The 22,823-nt window shown below is 37.7% G+C and overlaps 1 protein-coding gene across 1 annotated transcript in view; it reads right to left on the bottom strand.

Annotated features, from left to right (window-relative positions):
* Nucleotides 1-4,840, bottom strand: part of GPC5 (glypican 5) — a 1,298,292-nt gene extending 1,293,452 nt beyond the window's left edge. Inside the window, exon 1 of the mRNA XM_036250056.1 lies at nt 4,561-4,840. Coding sequence (XP_036105949.1) covers nt 4,561-4,726 — 166 coding nt within the window. The 5' untranslated portion in view covers nt 4,727-4,840. The remainder of the gene's footprint in view (nt 1-4,560) is intronic.
* Between the last annotated feature and the right edge of the window lie 17,983 nt (nt 4,841-22,823).

The raw sequence follows: 22,823 nt of genomic DNA, 5'->3' as shown, positions 1-22,823 counted from the left end.
TACTGATTCTTCATTAATGATACCTACTCATACCTTAAACTTCCTAACACCTAGATAAATTACAAAAGTGCCCATTCCAGAACTGTCCTATTTCATTAAACCATCCTGTGATCATCCGGCACAAGCCCAAATGCCATAAAATGCCCCTTTCAATGGCTTCTTCCCAAGACAACTACAGTTGTGGTGTGCAGAAAGCAAAATGAACCTAATTTATCGGATAATAGGTTTGCTTCTGGTGGTTCTTGGCTGGTGGACTCCAACAGAGGGCAATTCTGGCAATAATCTGCCTCGATATCAGACCATGGGTCCATTTTATGGCTTTGGAAACTCGACCACCATAACTATGCTTCTCCATCAACAAAAGGGGTTAGTTCCTGAGAAACAAGAACTTGTTTCTGACTATGACCACCAGCTGTCTCATTGTGTGAAACCCTACACCACCTGTGCTCACTAGGTCACCACCCTGAACACAGACAGCAGGATGGCGGTGGTGTGAGTGGGAGCAGTAGCTTTGGGTGCTGCCACTAGCGTGGTATACATAGCCTTGTTTCTTCTTAGAGTTCCCATTAGTTCACAAAAAACCCACAAAATATTCACCATAACCAAACAAATGCCATTTCAGATAGAAACATATTTCCTAATTTTAAAAACAATCATTTGTGACTCGAAAAATAAAATAGTTATAAAAATATCTTCCGATATATAGAGATCTAAAACTAAATTTTCCCCCCTAAAGGCCAAGTCCAGTTAAAGCAAGACACTAAATAAAAATTGTTATGACAACACCACATTTTTTAGCACTTACTATGTGCCTGGATTTGTACTATTTTACATACCTACATTATTTCATATCATCCATGCAGCAACCCTTTCAGAACTAATATTGCCATTTTACAGATGAGAAAACAGAGGTTCAAAGAAAATAACTGATTAACCTAGGTCACAGAGCTCCTGGGAGCAGAACCAAGTTTTGAAATCCAAATGTCTACAATTCCAAAATCTAATGTTATCAGGTAGATTGTTTCTCGAGTGTGAAAATGAAGTAACACTGTCCTTGAAGCGATTATAAGATCTGATTACAATGAAAGCAGTTAAAAAATTAACTTAAAGTGTGCTATCTCATGATTTCATTTTGCAACAATTAAATTTATTTTTATTATCCCATTTATGGCCAGCAGCTACCAAGAAAAAGTTGCCTTTCACAAACTATTCTGCGTATCAATGAACATCCACATTTTTAAAACCAGTTGGTATATAAATTATCTGAATGTAATCTTGGACTTTTTTATGTCTCTCCTTTCTGAATTATCTTCTTTTAAAAAAGGAAATAATACATGTGTGAACGATGCACATGTGAAGAGAATTTCAATGGGAAAACATTATTTGTCCTCCCCAATAAATAACATAAAAATAAAAGGACCTTTAAAAGACACTTTCACTAACAGTTCTTTTCTGAATAAAATAAACAAGAGCAAAGGGCACCTTGACTACTACTTAGGAAATAAAATCAGAACACAGGGAAATCTGTAATTCTAATCACATTTACACCTTCTCTCCTTTTTTACATTTCTCATCCAAACATCCTTAGGAGCTCAATAGGCTTAAAAGAATTGGAGCAGAGTAGAGAACAAAGGTAAGGGGAATCTGAGAAACAGCTTAAATGGCTCTTCTCACCATCTTAATCATTTCAAATCGAGTAAAATAGTTTACAGAAGATGTAAAAGTCACAAATGTAGGAAGAAACTGTAGAGAAAGAGAAGTAACATATGATTTAACTCATATGTGGGATTTAATGAACTGAACTACCAAGCAAAATAGACAGTCTCATAGAGAGCAGGCTGACAGCTCTGGTTGGGGTGGGGGTTGGTATTAGTGGTGGTAGAAGGATTGAGCAAAAAAAAGAAGAAAAAAAGAGAGAGAGAACTCATTGACATGGACAACAGGGTGGTGACTTTGGGGGTGGGGGGTGGAAGAAGGCATAGAGGGAATAAATAATGATGGAAAAAAACTAAATTTAATTTAATTTTTATAAATAAAGTTATTCTACCAGCTTATATTATTTTTAAAGCATTTTTTGCTAGACAGCTCAGAAATTAACCTTTTGTGAACAAGAAATGCAAAAAAGCACTAGAAGAGTAAACTTTCAAGAAAAACAAATTTAAATATATTAGCTTTTGTCAATGAAAGCCTATTTGCTAAATAAATATATTTGTTACAGAGAATGTTAATATATGTGTTCTCATGTGGAAATGACTACTTGTATATTAACTATGCTCACTCTTGAGATCAAGAATAATTTTAGAAAATAAGATAGGCAACTACTATACTTAAGCTAAATGTTATAGAACATATAAAATATAAAAATTAAAAATGCATTTATGTAGCATGTGGTATGTGTGGTTTACTCAATTTGGGAATTAAAGTTTTTTAGTGGGAAGAAGAGAAAGATCAATGTTAAAAGAAACAGTTCAATATTTCATTTAACCATTCAAATAAAAAATGACCAACAATACAGAAACAAGAAAAATACAGAATTATATTAAATTTATGTAAGTGCCTTTTATTTGGTGATTCTAATTCAGAATATTACTTTCTTGTGACATTTTCTTAATGCAAATATCAAAGGAAGTTAGTACTTCTTTCCACCAGCACCACTGACATCCCTGAGAGTGCAACCCTGCACAGCTCTGTTAGTAGGTGATACTATAATTCCTGCATCACCTTAAGCCACAGATCAATAAAGGTATTAGCAATGGGGAAACAATTCAGAATGTCTTAGAAAAGAAGGTGTTTGTCATCCTGGCTCGTGTGTGTGTGTGTGTGTGTGTGTGTGTGTGTGTGTGATGTGTATCAAACCCAAATAAGTACAACCATTTCCTTCTCTGCAGGGCAGAGCTTCAGTTTCTCCTCACATACTGGTAAAATGCTATGATACTTTGTCAAGTTTCTCTTCAAAAGAGATGAAACACACAAGGTTCTAGAAATGTAACACCTTCTTGTCAATGTGTTGCATCCAGCAGGTACCAGAAATACTGAGATATGAAAGGTGGATGAAATCAAGGCCTTACTGGGGAGCTGTCAACATTCACTGAACATATCAGCCAAAATTATGGTATATGGGAGGCAAAAATCTAATAATGCAGGTGAGAATTTCACAGTTCAATGCCCTCATTGCATCCTCCTCTCCAACACACACACCCTGATGAGAAAGGTTTTATTAGCTATTGATGAATTAGGTTTATTTTTTTAATCAAAAGAATGCGCTGAGATAAGAAAACAGGTTTAAAAGGGGTGCTATTGTACAGAATTGCCCTAAATTGAGAATTTCAACTATGTTGTTTCAAATAGTACAGAAAAAAAGACCTAGTACCAAACAGATAGTCAAGTAAAAACGTGTGTTTATTTAAAAGACTGGTCACATAAACTAAAATGGATTCAGTGTTCCCAAATGCTTAGATTGTCCTTGTAGGGTGACTCCAGAACTGAGTTCATAACCCGCAAAGCAATCAAGCAAAATAGCTACTCTAGTACTAAGAGCAAGTATCCTCACCCTGAAAACTCACGCAGAGGATGGGTTTTAGACTCAAACATCCTCCACAAGTTCTTTGTCATCCAATACTGTAAGCTCATGGTACTCATCTGTGTTGGCTTCATAGTCAGGGTACATTGCTCCAATACGATCTCAGCTCCAGACACCTGCTATTGTGTTGGACAATTAAGACCTATTCTTCCAGACTTAACATAAACTGGAGATTTCGCCAGCTGAATGAAATGTGAGCGGTAGGGGAAGAGAGCAGGGGGTAATGGTGCACGCAAAAGGAGCTTACAGGAAGCAGAATCTACACTGACCACGCTTACAGTATTCTTTCCCCTTCAATCTTTGGTGTATCTCATTCCTGTTCAGTGGCTCCCTAATACGTTCAGTTTGATCGCCTGTTGCAATCACACCGTTCAGGAGTTGCAAATATCAGGTGATTCCGAGAGACACATTGGCCAGTTCGGGTTTCCGCAGAGGGTTTGATGCCAAAGAGCGGAGGGCCAGCTAACGATGGTCACTCCAGTGTGGGTGGGTGTACCTGCTGCCCTCATCAGTGCCTCACTCTTCAGCAAAGAAGTGTAACGCTGGTTTACGTTTTTAGTATCAAACTTGGAGCGACCAACCCAAGTCCTTCCACCACACGAGAAAGCAACAAACTGGGGTCCCCCGGCGGGGCACTGGTAAAATTCCCACTCGGAACAGCTGTCTGCTTTTCTGACACATCAGCGAAGACTAAGGGAGACCTGGCGGGAGACAAACGCTGAGAGATCCCATTAACCGCTGACTACTCCCACAGTCAAGGAGACCCGGACCTGCGCTGCGCTGGGGGTGGTCACATGGAGCTTCCCCCAGAGGCCTCACCGGGATTCACCTTGCGCGGCTGAGGGCCTGAAAGATCATCTTCCCGCTAAGGGCCACCCCAGGAGGGCCACCCCAGGAGGTGAGGGAGCTCAGTGCCGACGCTCAGGATGCCCCGGCCCGCGCCCAGGCGCACTGCCCTGTACCGGCCAGCATTGCCTTACCTGGCCTTGGCGAATAGGGCAGACCTTTGACTGCTCCCACCAGGCGCCACTGGAAAAGTTTCCGAACTTCTTCGCAGCTCTGCACGCCTTCGCTCCGGGTAAACACAACGAGAGCCAGAAGGAGGAGGCAGCAATAGCCCACGGACCAGGTCGGTCTATCCATCATCGGTGTCCCGATCACCCCTTTCCCCACCGTGGATCACACTCTCCCCGCGCTCTCTGCGCTGAAGGCTCCAGAAAGGGCTCGGGGTCGAGGCCCCCTCGAGATGCGATCTGGCGGTGGGCGTTTCGGGACCGCTCTGAGATACCGGCTGCACCTGCGAGCACTTAGATTCTCCGCAGGAGCCGTAGGCTGAAACACCGGAGTTCTCGGGCAGAGCGCCACCCGGTCTCCCTCCCCGCGGGGACGAGCTGGCGCTGCGCGGGCGAGAAATACGGCAGGAGCCTCAACGAGCCCGCGAGCATCTGGTTCTGGCCACCGCTGCAGTCGCCACCCGCTCGGCTTGAAGCTGCCAACCTGGGATGCGCCCGCCAGTCGCGCTCCCCGGGTAGGCCCCGCCCCGCGGTCCGACCACGCCCCACGCCACGCCCCCGGCGCGCTGCGGGCAGCCGCACCCGCCCCGCTGCTCTAACGCCTGGACCCAAGCTGGGGAGACAGGAGAGCGACTCTGCCTGAAGCAAAGAAACAAATAAATGAAACCCAACCCAGTCCTCGCTCTGCCAGCCAATCGCTGGGACAGTGTGATCAAAGAAAGAGCGAATGTGTGAAGAGGCTCCGAGAACACGACGTGAGAAACACCAACTAGAACGAAGATGAAATATTTCCATATAAATTTAGGTCCTCGGTACATAGGACTTTGTATTCAAATTGCACGAAATGGCATCTAGGCACAATATAAAAGCAAGAACTGTTTATACTTTAATATCCCAAATGAGGCACTTATCAAGTTTTAAGAGAGCGTACACGAGAAGTTACTTTTTAAAATTGCTTTATGTTACTGCTTTGAAATATTTTTCTGTAACATTACGATTTTCTGAATTTAGAAGTCATAAAAATTACATTCAAACCTTATCATGTTCTTATCACAGTAAAGTCCAATTTATTCTCTTATCAGCCTTTATAAATGTTTTTAAATTGAGTTTTAGAGAGAGAAGAAGGAAGAGAGAGAGAAACATCGATATGATCTGCTGCCTCCTGCACGCCCCACCCCCCACCTGGGATGGAGCCCCACTGGAATGGTGCTCAGGCTCACACCCAAGATACTGAGCCACTGGGACTAGAGACCTGATCGACCTTCAGCATCATGTTTTACTTCAATACTTTGTATCTTTAAGGTCCCACTTCTGAAATTTCTTTAAGGCATTTCTCAAAGAATTACTAAGGTAAGAGTGGTCAGGAGAGTTTCTCACAAGGAAGACAGAAAAAAATAAAGACTTTAAATGACAAAGAAATGTTGTCAGTTTACAATTTACAAAAGGAATATATTAGAAACCATAAAGTAAAGGATCAGGTGCATTTTCTTGTCTTTTATAAGCCTTTTTCTTTTTGGTTGAGGGAACATTGGTTAATAATATATATTTCAGGTACAGCATTATAATTGGATATCTGTATACAATTTAGTGAACTCACTGCCTAAAGTCTAGCTTGTATCCTTAACCATACATTTAACCTTCTTTACACATTTTGCCCTCCCATTATCCCACTTCCCCTCTGGTAACCATCAATATGGTGTTCATATCTATGAATTTGTTTTTATTTTTGTTCGTTTGTTTTTGTTTGTTTGTTTGTTTTATATTCCACACGTGAGAGAAGTCATGTGGTTTTTGTCCTTTTCCCTCTGACTTATTTCACTTAACATAATACCTTCAAGGTTCATCTATGTGTTCACAAATGGCAACTTATATTTTTTATGGTTGAGTGATATTCCATTGTGTGTGTGTGTGTGTGTATATCACATTTCTTTATCCATTCGTTCTTGATGGATACTTAGGTTGTTTCCATATCTTTGCTATTATAAATAATGTAGCAATGAATATAGGGTGTATATATTTTTTCAAATTAATGTTTTTCTATTCTTTGGATAAATACCCAGAAGAGGAATGGCTGAATCTATGCATTTACTAAATGTGATTGCCTCAATACTAAGCCTGTGAGTGACAAGAGTGTGTCTGCATCTACAAGCACCTGAAGACAGAAGTCCTCCCGTAAAACCAAACTACTTACAAGCATTAGGCAGAGGGGTACTATAAATGCCTTAACCACTTAAAGGGAATTTAATCTCAAATTCAAACCCTTGCCACGAGATAGGAATAATTTTAAGTCTTATGTAAGTGTCATGGGACTTTTAATGACCATTTGATGTCAAAGGCAGTACTTTCAGCACTAGATTGCTTGCTTTAAAACCATTCCAGGGCAATGGCTGAGATACTTCAGTGAAACAGCGCTCACGTGGCTTTTGACATCAATTCCATGAATACTGGATTTTTTTTGTTAAGAAGCGCTCTTAATAAATGAGAATTTTAAAAAAAATAGCTGATTTTAAATTCGAGCAACTCTTTATGTATGTATCCTGGGGATGCAGGGATGGGGGGACTTCCCCATGAATTTCTTCTTCTCTAGTCACCAAGTGTGGAAAGACTGCTTGAAAGTTAGCTGTGTGTATGAGAAGAAAAGATGATCGTGAGGATGTGCATAGTGCTTAGGTGCCAGACGATGCTCTAAGTGCTTTTCATGGATACTAATTCATTCATTTAATCTTTATAACAACCCTATAAAGTAGTTACTATTATCATGTTTTACAGATGAGCAAACAGGCACAGAGAGGTGTAGTGACTTTTCCAAGGCCAATAGAGCTGTTAGGTAGTGGAACCAGAAATTAAACCCAGGCATCAGAACCAGAACTCGTACTATTAACTACAGGCCCTCCGTGACCACTCCATGCCATACCAAGGAACCTACTGAGTTACATTCAGTAACACCAAAGGCTACTTATTAACTTATCCAATTTTTTACTACTAAATATACATAATTTTATCTATAGAATTTTACTCTACTAGAATCCTGTCTATGTTACCATAAGGCTAATATATCCTCAGATTTTCCCAAAACTTTTTTTCCTACCAAGATCTCTTTTTGATTGATTTGATCACCATTGAGTATTAGCATTAAAAGAATTTTTGGAGATGATCTAGTCCAATTTATTCACTTGGAATCTCTAAAACACTTTGTCTTGCAAGGGTAAAATCACAAACACAACAGAGAATTATTGATGACTCAGTAAAAACTGATCAACTAACAAATACTGATTGCACACACTTTGCTAGGCATAATAGGGATTACAGAGACATGTAAGCAAGTTCTCTTCTCGGTGTTTTTGCAATATATTTCAACAGAACAATTAGGTAGTAAGTTGTATAGATAAATGGAGTAGGGTCTAATGAGAAAATAAATATATTTTGTCCATATAAATTGTCTCCAATTACAAAAAATAAATATGTTGTTTCTACCTCTTATTTCCTACTGCAGCCACAGTGGATGAACTAACAGTGCCCTTGAAGGGCTTCTTTTCCTATCAGTGTGCCTCTAACAGCCACTCAAGTGGACAGTATGTGTGGACTATGCTGTGAAGCTGCAAGTTTTCTTCTTCCCACCAGAATACAATACCGAAGTGCCTTTTATACGAACACTCTAGAGCAACCTCTACCCACCATACTATAACTAATCTTTTGTTCAATTTACCTGTAAATATTACAGATGAAGCTTAGGAGGAATCTCCATAATTTGATAGTGATGTTATATCATTTTTCAAAGGACATACAATAAACATTTATTGAATGCCTTTTATGTAATAGGCACTGTATGTTTTTGCTTTTAAAATATCAATATTCTTACATAGGAAAGACCTCTAAATGGTCATTATTTAAAGTACACCTTAGTAGTCTTCTAAATGCAATGCTTTCAAGTAACTGTTTACAGTGTGACAACTCAAGACCCTGTAAAGAGAAATAAAGAACCACCATTATGGTTTAGATTATAGTAAAGATATCATGTTGCCCTTAACCATGACTACTGCTTTAGGCCAAGACTGGCCACTGGTTAGATTACCCTCAGAAGCTGATTGGTGTAACTTCGGTACCCAAAGAATAATAATAGCTCATATTTATTACATGGTTACAGGTATTATCTCATTTAACATTTCAACCACCCAATGAGACAGTTACTATTATACTACTAATGATGAATCAGACTCACAGTTTAAAGTAACTTTGCAAAACCCACCGCTCTGATAAATGCCCAAGTTTTAGCCAGGCATTTCATCTTCCACACTCCTTTAGCAACTACACTCTCCTGCCTCTGACGAACCAAACACCTGTTCTGTGATCCCTTTACTCAACCTATCTTATATGGTAGAAGCCCTGGTCCTCACTGCTATTCCTTGTGGACAGCCAGCTGGACCTCACCTTTATAGTGGTCTAGAGACCTGCATGGCTCTAACTCTGGCCCAACAGCACCTCCCTCAGCAGCTGGCCAAGGTACCACTTGCTTCACCCTCCTCCCCCCACCAATCTTTTAATCATGAGAACTGCATTGCAAGGACTAAAATTCAATGTGCTACCTTGATATCTGTGAGCCTCATGGGTGCCCAAATGCGTAGCCTTGGGTTCTGCTTTTGCCAGATATGCACACCCCCCCCCCCCAGCAGGAAAGGCTCCCTCCCTGGCTAGCTCCCCTATCAGCCAGACCATCTCCATCCCACCTTATCTTCAACCTAACCAATTTCCCCTCCCTACCAGCCTTGTGAAATTATCAAACAAGTTAATCACATCCTTCCATGGGAACCAATGGTCCCCTAATCCTCTTGCTGCTACAAAGCCTGCCTTCCACAGCCCTTGCTGGTTCACTTTGCTCCCAAGTGCAACCCTCGTGCATTTCCGCTTGACATGTGGTGTCCTCCTGCCCTGGACTGTGAGCATTTGTAAATAACAAACTGCTGTGACTCCATCTCTCCTGTGTCATGTGTTTGGCCATCTCATACTAATTAGGAAGGTGGTCCCTCCTTCATCCATGGAGTGAGTAGGAGGTGCTTAGAACAAGAAGAGCCCAATACAGGTGCTTCCACTTAGCTATTTCCAAAGAAAAATTTGCCTTTTGCCTTGCTGATTTCTTCTCTCTTCTCAGTGCAGGCTTTATCCTCCTAGCAGCCCTATTAACGGGAGCCAAATTGGAGATCAGCCCCAGCTGACCCTAGTTACAAATTTCTGCCACCAAGTACCCAGAAAGAAATGGGGAGATTCTCCCTGATGTCTCCTCAGGTCAAGAGAACAAAAGGCTGCCTACAGGAGAGAGCTCATAGGAAATACCACACTCCAAAAAGAGTTCAAAATCAGACACCAAGTTGAAATTTACATGGAAGTCAGTGGGAAACAAATCAGCAAACACATTTTCAAGCAAATCAAATTGGAAATATAGATTAGTAATATCTTCAGATTAAATTAATTTTAATACTACATATCAGATATTCTCCAGAATGATTATTTATCTGTGTCATCTTGGACAAATTATTAAGCCACTCTGACAATTTTCTTATTCTGTAAAATGAGGGAAAAGGATAACTATTTATGTTATTGATAAGGTTAACTGAGATAACATATGTGAAGTGTTTTGTGTAATTCTTGGTTCATATAAACACTCAATAAATACATTGTTAGTCTTCTCCATTGGAAAAATAACTGTCATTAGTTCCTGATCTATTAGTTACATCCTAGATGTAATTAGGATAATAAATCTGCTCCTCTGAACCCAACAACTATTCAAAACAAAAATATTTTACTCTCCTCATATTAATAGCATGGCTTCTTCATATTAATTAGCATTCGTGCAACTATCAAATTTTTCTTTTTAATAATGGAAAAATAAGCATTATCTCAAGTCAATGTAGGGACAGGAGAGTCTAAGTTTCCCAAGGTCATGAGCTAAAAGTCATTTTTTAAAGGAGTCACTCCTCTCTGAACATAATGAGTACTTAGAGCAAGAACTGGAGACTAATTATCATCAGCTTTTTAAGATGCAAAGTGTAGACACTCTACTAATGGTAAAGCCTCATAATTGATAATTACCTTTGATTAACGAGTAGGAAGTTGTCCAGAGGCTTTCACTGCTGTGAACCATTGTCATAATTGATCTTTAATTATTCCATCTAAAGATCCCTTTATCATATGTTTAATCTTTGCTATTTATAAATAAGGTCCATGAACAAGCCTTGTTAACTATCCTTAGATGTGATATTACTTTACAAATGTCTGCAATTTAATTAGCATTCAGCCTAATTCTTCATATTTGCATATGAAAAAGGACAAGCGGTTCATGCTCTCAGGCAGAAAGGAGAAATCCCATGCTCTGACCACTTCTGAATTCTTGATCCAGATTTTGTGAGAAGAGAAAACAATCCTCTCTCTGGATGTGTCTGGGGAGATTTTACATAACTGGCAACTTTCTGCTCTTGAAGGAGAATTGCATTCTGGTGTTTCTCTTTGAGGGGAAGAAAAAAATCCCACCTCCGTCTGATCTATTTCCTATTTACTGTACCATAGTTTTCTCACTCTCCCTTTTCTTCCCACATTCTCAAATGATTATATATCTGCTCTCCTGATGTTCATAAATCACTTTAGTCTAAAACCTAGAGACCAATTCTTGCATGTATCTACTGAACCTGAGGTTGCCAAACACTCTCTGAAGTCTCTAACCTCTTCAGCTTCCCTGACAGTGACTGTTCTCATTCTCCTAGCTCTCCAAAATTTCCTTTCTTTTCTTTAAAATGTTTCATTGATTTTTTTAATTTATTTTTTTTAGAGAGAGAGAGGAAGAGAGAGATAGAAGCATCAACGTGAGAGAGAAACATTAATCAGCTTGGGGATGAAGCCCGAAACCCAGGCATGTGCCCTCACTGAGAATTGAGCTGGGACCTCCGAGTCCATGGACCGGTGCTCAGTCCACTGAGCCACACCCGCCGGGCTCTTTCTCTTTTCTTTTGTCTGTTTCTCCCCCTTTCTCCTATTTCCTAATAATTAATATTTTCCAACGCTTACACCTTAGGACTTGCTCTTCTTTTTCTACATATCCCCAAGAAGATTACCCCATAGTGCACCCCAAAAATCATATCCACCCAGAACCTTAGAATATGACTTTATTGGAAATAGGGTTTTGGCAGATGTGTTTCATTAAGGATCTCCAGACGAAATCATGCTGGATGAACCCTACATCCCATGACTGGTGTCCTTATGAGAAGAGGAAAGGACACAGACAGAAAAAGATGGTGTAAAGATGGAGGCAGAGATTGGGGTGATGCAGCTGCAACCAGGAAATGCTGAGATTTTTGACAACCCCCTGAAGCTGGCAGAGAGGCGTGGATGACTTTTCATTCAGAGCCTCCAGAAGAAACCAAGGCTGCAGACACCAGGACTTCAGACTTTTCTGGCCTCTTCAGCTGTGAGAGAAGATTCTGTTTTAAGCCACAGAGTTGTGGCTATTTGTGGTAAATGGTTGCGGTGGTTCTCGGAAGTGAATACCTATTGGTTCTCATAACTTCTGGCATCTGTGCTAACTATGCACAGGCTTTATCCTCTAGGTCTGCCCTCTCCTCTACCTCCTCCACTTTTTAATTGGGGCATCCTACCATTATCTCAAGCTCTTTTTTTAAAAAAATATGTTTTCATTGATTTTTTACAGAGAGAGGAAGGAAGAGAGAGATAGAAACATCAATGTGAGAAAGAAACATTAATCGGCTGCCTCCTACACCCCACCACACACACGCCAGAGATCGAGCTCACAACCCAGGCATGTGCCCTGATCCTGGGAATCAAACTGGGACCTCTCCGTCCATGGGACAAAGTTCAATCCACTGAGCCACACCAGCCAGGCTCAAGCTCTATTTTTACCAAAGGGACCTCATCATCTTCTCCCCAGTTCACACTCTCACTCATCCATTGATTTTCTTATTAATTTAACAAACACAAGACCCTGAGTTCTGTTCTTTTTATCAATAAAATCATCCTTGCCAAAGAATGTTGTAGTTTTATTTATTTTTTATTTATTATTGACACTATTACAGATGTCCCCCAATTTTCCCCCTTTACTGACCTCCACCCAGCACCCACCCCCTTCCCTCTGGCCATCACGACACTGTTGTCTGTGTCCATGGGTGATGCATATATGTCCTATGGCTAATCTCTTCTCCTTCTTTCATTCAGTTCCCCCATCACCCTCTCCTCTGACATCTGTCAACCTATTTCATGTATCCATGCCTCTGTTTCTATGTTGTTCATCATTTTATTTTGCTCATTAGATTCCACATATAAGTGAGATCATAAGGTGTTTGTCTTTCTCTGTCTGACTTATTTTGCTTAGCATAATAATCTGCAGGTCCATCCATGCTGTTGCAAAGGGTAAGAGTTCCTTCTTTTTTATAGCCATGTAGTATTCCACTGTGTAAATGTACTACAGCTTTCTTATTCACTCATCTACTGATAAGCACTTGGGCTGTTTCCAGATTTTTGCTCTTGTAAATAATACTACTGTGAATATTCTGATTGATGTTTCACGATTCTTAGTATATATTCCTAGAAGTGGGATCGCTGGGTCAAGAGGCAGTTCCATTTTTAATTTTTTTGAAGAAACTCCATACTGTTTTTTATGTGGCTGCACCAGTCTGGCATTCTCACCAGTAGTGCATGAGGGTTCCCTTTTCTCCACATCCTTGGCAGCACTTGTTTGTTGATTTATTGGTGGCAGCCACTGATAGGTATGAGGTGATATCTCACAGTGGTTTTAATTTGCATTTCTCTGATGATTAATGATGTTGAGCGTTTTTTCATATTTCTGTTGGCCATCTGTATTTCCTTTTTGGAGAAGTGTCTATTTAGGTCCTTTGCCCGTTTTTAAATTGAATTGTTTGCCTCCCTGGTGTTGAGTTATGTAAGTTCTTTATATATTTTAGAAATTAACCCTTTATCAGAAGTCTCATCGGCAAATATGTCTCCCCATTCAGTGGGTTCCTTTTTCATTTTGTCGGTGGTTTCCTTTGCCATGCAGAAGCTTTTTAGCTTGATGTAGTCCCATTTGTTTATTTTTGCTTTGTTTCCCTTTTTCTAGGAGATACATTGGCAAAATAATGCTACAAAAGATGTCTGAGATTTTACTGCCTATGTTTTCTTCTAGGATTTTTATGGTTTCATGACTTACATTTAAGTCTTTTATCCATTTTGAGTTTATTCTTGTGTATAGTATAATTTGGTGGTTTAGTTTCATTTTTTTGCATGTACCTGTCTAATTATCCCAACACCATTTATTAAAGAGACTGTCTACTCCATTGTATGCTCTCGCCTCCTTTATCAAATATTAATTGACCATAGAGATAAGGGTTGAATTTTGGGCTCTCTGTTCTGTTCCATTGATCTACTTTCCCATTTTTATGCCAGTACCAGGCTGTTTTAATTACAATGTCCTTGTAGTATAGTTTAACATCCAGTATTGTGATACCTCTAACTTTGTTCTTCTTTCTCAAGATTGCTGAGGCTATTTGAGATCTTTTTTATTTATTCCATATAAATTTTTGGAATATTTGTTCTAGATCTGTGAAATATGTTATTGGTATTTTAATGAGAATTGCATTGAATCTATAGTTTGCTTTGGGTAGTATAGACATTTTAATGATATTAAACCCATATGCATGGTATATGCCCCCACTTGTTTGTATCTCTCTCAATTTATTTCTTCAATGTCCTGAAGTTTTTTGAGTATAGGTCTTTTACTTCCTTGTTTCAGTTTATTGCTAGGTACCTTACTTTTTTTGTTGCAATAATAAATAAGATTTTTTTCTTAGTTTCTCTTTAACTTAGAATGTTTTGTATTCTCTCTCTCTTTTGATGTCTCTATGTAATATAAATTACAAGAAATCAATTTAACTACTTATCTCTCATAGTCATCTTTTTCATTCCAATTGCCCTACTTTTTCTCATTAAATTGCTGGTTGATGGCATTAGTTCTCAGAGAGGGCTCATTATTTACAGACTCTTCCTGATCTAAATCATCCTCTATCCTGGACCCACCCAGGTCACTCAGTTTATTTATTTTTATTTTATATCAGAACTGTAATGTATTTAAAAATTATTAATTTCCCTGGTCGGTTTGGCTCAGTGGTTGAAACGTCGGCCTGCAGACCAGACAGTCCCAGGTTTAGCTCCTGCTAAGGGCATGTACTAAAAAAAAAAAAAAAAGTAAAAATTTTTAATTGATGTCAAGCATACTTTAGCATTTACTCCCATTTTTCTTCAAGTATAGTTCAGGAAATACCTTTATCATATTAACCTGGAGTATCAGAATGCAGATTCCTGGATCGTCTCAAAAAATCAACTCTTGGTTTGGGAATCCAGATAATTCTCATAAAACTCTTATGCAAGCTCAATATTTATAGACTTGGTGAACACCTTTTATTTTGCTCTAAATCCACTCTCCTTCCTACAGAAATCAGTTTCTTCCAGAGGAAGAAAAGTCCATTATTTACACCCCTTCTTACATACCTTGTTCATTTCCACTCATAAGTGTCAGGTATACCTAGAATTACTTCCTTCTTCCTCTCTCTTTCTTTAAAAGCTCAACTCAAGTTTCTAATTCATCATGAAGACTTTTTCAGCCTCACAACTCACATTATTCTTTTTTACTTCTGGATTCCTGTAGCATATAATTGAGCCAATTAGTATTTGCTCATCAATTATGTATTATTATTTGAGTTATCATGTGGTCATGCTTTGGTTCCCTAAGAAAATCTTAAGCTATTCCAGATTCTCCACAAGATCTAGAAATTTAGGAAATGTGTGCTGAACCAATGCTTGAAAGAAAGACTAAGGGTAGCATCTTGAAAAACTAGCCAATTATTACAGGAGACTTTGTGTAATGCCTCATTAGAAAGTAAACTAATATGAGTGAATGCTTATATTGTGATTATTCCACTTGAGTACAATTATGAAGGATGAAGGTGATAATTTAATAATGATAACATGTCTGATATTTGCTCTTCAGAAATTTGAGTGTAGATAGCTAGACTTAACCTACCAATTTTGTCATAATGTCTACTGGTCTAACAGCCATTAAATTAGTCTTGACAAAACAAAAGTTGGCTAGTCATCTGGAAAAATAATCATTATATTTATAAAAGTATAATTTTATGCCCTGGCTGGGTAGCTCAGTTGGTTAGAGCATCATCCTGATATGCCCAGATCATGGATTTGATCCCCAGTCAGGGTATATAGAAGAATCAACCAATGAATGCATAAATAAAAAGAACAACAAGTCGATGTTTTGTTTTTTTTCCTCTCTCTCTCTCTCAAATCAATAATTTTTTTGAAATATAATTTTTAAAGCTATATCAATATTCATTACTCATTTTCAAATATAAATCATTTCATTCACTCTGACAAATATCTATTGAGCAGAGCATACACTATGAAAATCAAAATATTGATTACCTGGTCCATGGCTTACTAACCATGGAAACTAAACATAGACTGATCACTATTGCACTTTATGAAGAGGAAAACATAAATATGTTGCAGAGAAATATCTACAATACACATCTTCTATCAGCCTGCTTTGTCATTTTTAATCCAATGAAATGTAAATCATCACAAATGATACTTTAAGCAGTTTCTCAACAATCATAAAATAACATGTGTTTCTGAATTATGCCTTGGCTTTTACTAATTAGCTTATGCCTCTCAGAAGAAAAAACGTTTGCATTACAAAGTTCAGAATTGAAAGCACATTTCCTGCATTTTTTTATTTATTATTCTTACTTCTCAGATATTACAGTCTGGAGAAACAATCATACTAGACCTCCAATACCATCCCTGTCCACATATTTAATGCAGTGACTGTTTCATCAAAAAGCATTACCTAACCACTCATTCAGATCAAACCCCATTGACTTTTTATCAGCACTTAGTATGCCCTGATTCATTTCACTAATTCATTCAAACATCAAATCACCTACATACCAGGCTCTGTTCCAAGTACAAAACTAGGGATGCAGAGCTGAACTCCATGTAGTCCTTGCGCTCAAAAAAGTTACAGTTCAGAGGGATTGATGAACACATAAATAAGGACCAAAATAGTTATGGGTGCCCTGATCAGAGTGAACCAAGAAAGGGCACAATGACTTCACAAAACACAAGGCGAAGAAGGCAAAATTTTTTTTCTTGTGTAGTTGCTTAACACATGTCCTTCTGAATATTTCAAAATGCAATTTAATCAAATAGAAATTTTAAAATAAAGTACAAATATCTCCTTATGATAACTTGTATGTAAGCTGGAACGTTAAAAATCACAGGGTTTGGAAAGCATAGACTCGTGCTTTCTTTCCCATTCGTTCCACATAGCACATCATCAATATGATGGAATATAACATAGTCAATAAAAAGTATACTTTAAAAGTTTCAAATAACTTGAGGAATGCTGGATGGGAAAATTAAGGTTAAAAATGTATATAGAATACAATTGCAGCTGTGGTTTAAAAAATTGCACAGAAAAAGGGATGATAAAAATATACTAATATCACTGGTTATTTCTGGCTCATTTCTTTCTTTTTCATAGTTTCAGGTGTTTTCCAAATTTAGAGTTGTAACCTGAAAATAAGCCTTTTGTACAAATGCAATTCCACATTATCCTAAAAAATAAGAACTCTACATTTTCCAACATTAGGGACAGGAAAGGAATACACTGGGAGATTGACGGAGAAAGAAGGAAGGAAGGAAGGCTTGCACTTGCCTGTAGCATTCCCATCACAGCAGGTTTTCAGATATTTAATGTGAGGTATGACTGCTCATTTTGCAGCTCAATAGATTTTTATCAAATATGAGTCTTTATACCCAAATTAATTAACGTGCCTGAATGCAATTTTAGAAGTCTAAACAAATGGAGCAGTAGTTAAGTGGAAGCACACCAGGTCCTTCATATTATGTGCCCTTCTTCCCTGTGACTTCCCCTGTGCCCACGCGCCTTGCTCCCGTCCCGTTGCCTCAGCACTCCCCTTCCTCCAGAGCTCGTCTGATTGGGAGTCAGAGTGGTGTCCGAGAGGAGGTGAAACAAAGTCACTCTGGACGCCAAAGGTGGAAATATAAACAGCAAACATTAACAATATAAAAAGGGACTAAAGGATAACTAGTACTGACATTTTTGCACTTTGAACGCTAATTTGGATAATGTTTCAAGTACAATGTTGTCCCTGTTACTTTATTGTTCCTTGGCCAGAGAATCCTTATAAGTTTCTTTGCAATATTTTTGTGTTCAATTTCTTAGAAAGAAAATCACTTTTAATCACATTATTAAAAAAAAAAAAAAAAAAAAGCAAGATGATGAGAGAGAATCATCAGCCCCTGGATCTAATCAAAATTTCCCTTCATCTCTGTTACCTTGAACTTGTCATCAAGACTCTCAGGGCTTCTAGTTTCTCTAGAGGAACTAAGTTAAATGGTCTGTTATCTCTTTCCTTGCTCTGAAATTCTATACTTGTTTAAATGTTATTGGGTTTAAGCAAGGGCTCTTGAAAAATAATAAGCAAAAAATTTGAATTGTTCAAATGAATTAAGGCACATTCTCACTACATAGGTAATTTGAAAAAATGTACATATAAATTTTTTTGTTTTTATATTCTACAACTACATAAAGACAGCACTAAAATATATATAAATCAAAACAAAATAGACAATTTTAGTAATAACATAAAAAATAAGTCTATCTCTGCAATAGAATGGTAGTGGGTGATTTTGCCTTATGATTTGGCTAGTTCAGGAACTGAAATGATTTCACATGATGCAAAAGCCAAAGCTATCTTATTATTATACTTATTAATATTACTATTATTAGCAGTAGCATTTTTTTTTTACCACTTACTATATGCCAGGGTCTGTGGTAAGTGTCCAACGTTCACTTTTAAAAATTTAATCCACATTGTAGACTGTAGGTACAATTATAATCCCTGTTGCACAGATGAAAGAAATCAAGGCTCAGGGAAATTAAGTCATTTGATAAGGTCACAAAGCCAGTGAGAGGCTGAACCGGATCTGTAATAGGTCTGTCTAATCTGCCTGTGCTCATAACTATTGCCCAACCACTCACTCTGCTCATTAAATACCTCACCATCGTCCATTATGTAGCTTACCATTCCAAGTCCTTCTTGAGGTGAGCCCCAGCCTCTCTCTTCAGAGTTGTTTTCCAATGTTCTCTTATATATATATGATTCAAACTGAATCATTTTTCTTCCCATCTTTCTGCCTTTGACTAAGCTATTTGTTCCTAGACCTTTATTCTCAGTCCTTAAACATGTCTCCAGTTATACCCATTGTTTATGAAATCATAAACTTATATGGAGGCAATGAGTCCCCTCCTCGACTTTCATATTACTTTATTTATCCCTCTTACATGGCATTTATCATTTTGTTATTGGGTATTATGGTTCATATCTTGACTTCTCACCTCCACTAGAGTGAAATCCTTGTGTAGAGAATCAGTGAAGAGTTCATTTTTGTATCCTGAAGGCATTTAGCACAAGAGGGAATATGGGTGATTTAGAATATTAGTATTTGTTCTCAGATAATCAGGAAGTTTCAAAGTGAATATTTTGATGTAAGGCCCATTAATATACATTGGAAACTTAAGCTATTCCAATCAAGTAATCATTTAAAAGGGAAACACACACATACTTATGCAATAAACACACACACACATTTAAGGAAATTAAGTAAAATAGAAATAGAAATGTGAAAAGTTGAGATTATTTTTTGGTTTTGGTTAATTTTCACTGAAGCATGGAAAATAGAGAAAGAAAGTTAACTTGGGCCATCAAATTCTAGTCTTCCTTTATTTACATTTCTGATTTTCACAATTATTGATACCTTGGACAAAATATTATATATAATTAATTTTTAAATTTCATCAAAAAAGAAATTAATATTTTTACCTTTCTGGTTAATCTGTAAGACTCAAAAACTGAAGCAGTGTCTGCACCATGAAACCTAAACATTTACAGTTAAAGTTAAAACTGTTTTTTCTTACCATGAGATTTTAATTAGAAGCAGAAAACATTGATCAAATAAACTTTGAATGTACTTACAGAATTTGTTTGCCCGCCCAGGATATGTATGGAGTTCTGTTGCAGGGAAATCCTCAGCCAACTATTTAGGGCTCATAGCAAAATGTTTGCCATTAAACACTGCCTTGTTTTCTAATTACAACATATCTGTTCATCCTTAACTGTCTGCTTCACTTCCTAAAACCTCGGCAAGAACTGAATCCATCAGCCTTCTTCCTCTCCAAATAATAACGCTCTCATCATCAAGAAAAAGAAAACCATCTTGTTCAAGAGACTCAGTTTCACCATCTTTCATCACAATATTTCAGACTGAATTACTATCGTCTTATTACATTCTGTCACTGATATTTCTTTCTCTTTTAGCATCCAAATGTAATCAATCATTATATCAGTTCTCCATTCAGACATTTTCTGGGGTTTGCTTTTCATCATTCTTACTAACTGCAGCCTAATCGAAGCTTCAACTTCCCATAGTCAGTCCATTCTGCAGAGACCTCTGTGAGCTAAGGCATGAAAGTTGGTCGCTTCAAAGACCATGGTAATTAAATACAAAAGAGATCAAAATGTATAATAAGAATAAAGTTAGTTAAAAGATCTCAGGTGCCTATCTATTAGGCACACAATAAATACTTGTTGAATGTAAAGATATGGTCTGTTCATAAATATTTTAAAGGATAGAGAATTAAAATATTAATATAGCATAGTCTTACTGTACAATTTCTTACTAAGTTGTTCTCATGATGTCATGTATAAAATGTTTCTAGTTCCTGACTTATTCCAGATTTTTACTGTCCAGAAATAGACTTTAACAGCTGTGGCCACAGGTGGTAAACACTTATCAATTGAAAAGTCCAAGATATTAATCATTACACAAACATTTTTCTAGTAGTAGTTGTTTTTGGAATTGTTTCCAACTTACTGGTTTTTGTTTGCAAGTTATTGGTTTTTGTTTTATTTTTCTCCCTAAATCATTATTCCTGAATGAGACTATAGCAGATGGTACAGATGACTTATTTTTCCAGATGTTCTAGATTTTTTTAGGTAAAACCTCAATTTATACAATAAAGGAAGTAATAAACATCTTTGACTAGCTTGAAAAGCATGTTCAATTTCTATGTAGCAAGTCAAGTTTATTCACCAAGAACAAATTGACTGTTCTAAAAAATTTTAAATGCCTTATTTTCTCTAATCCCAATATAGCAACCATAATGCTTAGCACACCATAACCTCCCAGTAGATATGTTGTGTAGATGTACAGGCCAATTATACTTTAAAAGTTGAATTTTTGCCTTTCTTAGCAACAGAACAGATCCCACATAATAAAGAATAAACAGTGCAGGAGAGAAATGAGAACATTATGCATTTAGTTCAAACCCCTAGTTTCCAAAATGCTGTCCAGAGCCCTGCACCTCAGTCACTGTGCTTCCTCAGCACTTAGCTTGTGAAGTATTCAGAAGGTCCTATGCTGTACTCTGAGGAAGACTAACCTAGACTGTATTCTATTTTTATCTGTGTAAATAAGAAGCATCTTTCAAGGAAATTCCTGATTCTACAATAAAAAAAAAAATAAAGGTTGTATGCCATTATTTTATTTTATTAAATATTATAGATTTGTTAAGAGAAAAAAATGGTGCATTTTGCAAGATCTAAACAATGTACTAAGACATATGCAAGTTGATGATTTTTGTGTATTAAATACCTAGAACTAACATATCTTGTTTGATCTTTACCACAACTCACAAGCCAGGTATTATTATTTTCTGTATTTTTAAGATGTCAACTGAAGTATATGGAGTATATAATTGCTCCAAGATCACATGACCAATTAGCAGTGGAGGCAGGACTCAAACACAGCTAGTTTGACTTGAGAGGCCATGTTCTTTACAATCTAGATGATAACAACAGCTTGTAAAGGGTGACATAACAACTGAGTCTGAGTAGACTTTGTAAATGCCAAATAAAAGAATATGGTGAGCTAAATTCTGGAAAGGTGGAAGGGGAGAATTAGAAGTAAAAATCAAGCATGGGAGAAATTTTACAATCTTCTAAAATATTAAGGGACCAAAAATCTTTTAGTAATGAAAATCTCTAGAAACGCCAATAACACAAATTAATATGCTGCTAGCCAAGCCACATGGTTCATTGCTTTCTCATCAAAGTTGTGAGCCAAGTCTCCTGGATAATTTCCTGTAGGAAAAGAGCTCCAACCTTAGGATCAAAATGAGTGCAAAAATAAGACCTCCTTTATAGAATTTCATTTACAAAAATTAATTTCCATCCAATGTTCATAGATTGCATCTAATCTTGGTAGAAGGGTTGTCCTTAGCTACTTTAGACCTGGGCTCACCTTAGCTACTTTAGACCTGTGGCCACAAGCCACAAGCCACAAGCAGCTATTGAGCACCTAAAAGGTGGCTAGTCCAAATTGAGATATGTTGTAAGGATAAAATACACATTGGGTGTTGAGGGGGAAAAAAGTATGTGAAATAGCTTCTTAGGAATTTTTATATTAGTTACATATTAAAATGATAATATTTTAGGTATATTAGGTTAAGTAAAATATATTATTAATTTCACTTTTTATTTATTTTTATTTTTTTGCATTTATCAGATAGAGCAGGAGGGAGAGAAACATCGATTTGAGAGACACATTGACTGGCTGCCACCCACACGACCCCAACCGGGGCCAGGGACAAGCTGCAACCAAGATACGTGCCCTTAGTGGGAACTGAACCTGGTCTCTCTGGTTGGCGGGCCGACATTCTAACTGCTGAGCCAAACCAGCCAGGGCAACTTAACCTACTTTTTAAACTTTATTGTTGAATGTATTACAGATATCTCCCCCTTTTTTCCTCCTTAACCCCCTCCTCCCCATGCCCACCCTCCCTGCTGCCTTCCCCACACAATTGTCTGTGTCCATTGGTTATGCATATATGCATATAAGTTATTTGTTTTATTTCTTTCAGTCCCACCTCCCCCCTTCCCTTTGAGGTTCATCAGTCTAACAACCAATTTGTACTTCTTAATCCCTTCACCTTTTTAACCTATCTCCCCAAACCCCCTTCCATCTGGCAACCAACAAAAAATTTTCTGTATCTATGGGTCTGTTCCTATTCTGCTTGT

This window comes from Molossus molossus, unplaced genomic scaffold (assembly GCF_014108415.1).
Source record: "Molossus molossus isolate mMolMol1 unplaced genomic scaffold, mMolMol1.p scaffold_m16_p_9, whole genome shotgun sequence".
Classification (NCBI taxonomy): Eukaryota; Metazoa; Chordata; class Mammalia; order Chiroptera; family Molossidae; genus Molossus; species Molossus molossus.
This window is presented reverse-complemented; position numbering and strand designations above follow the sequence as displayed.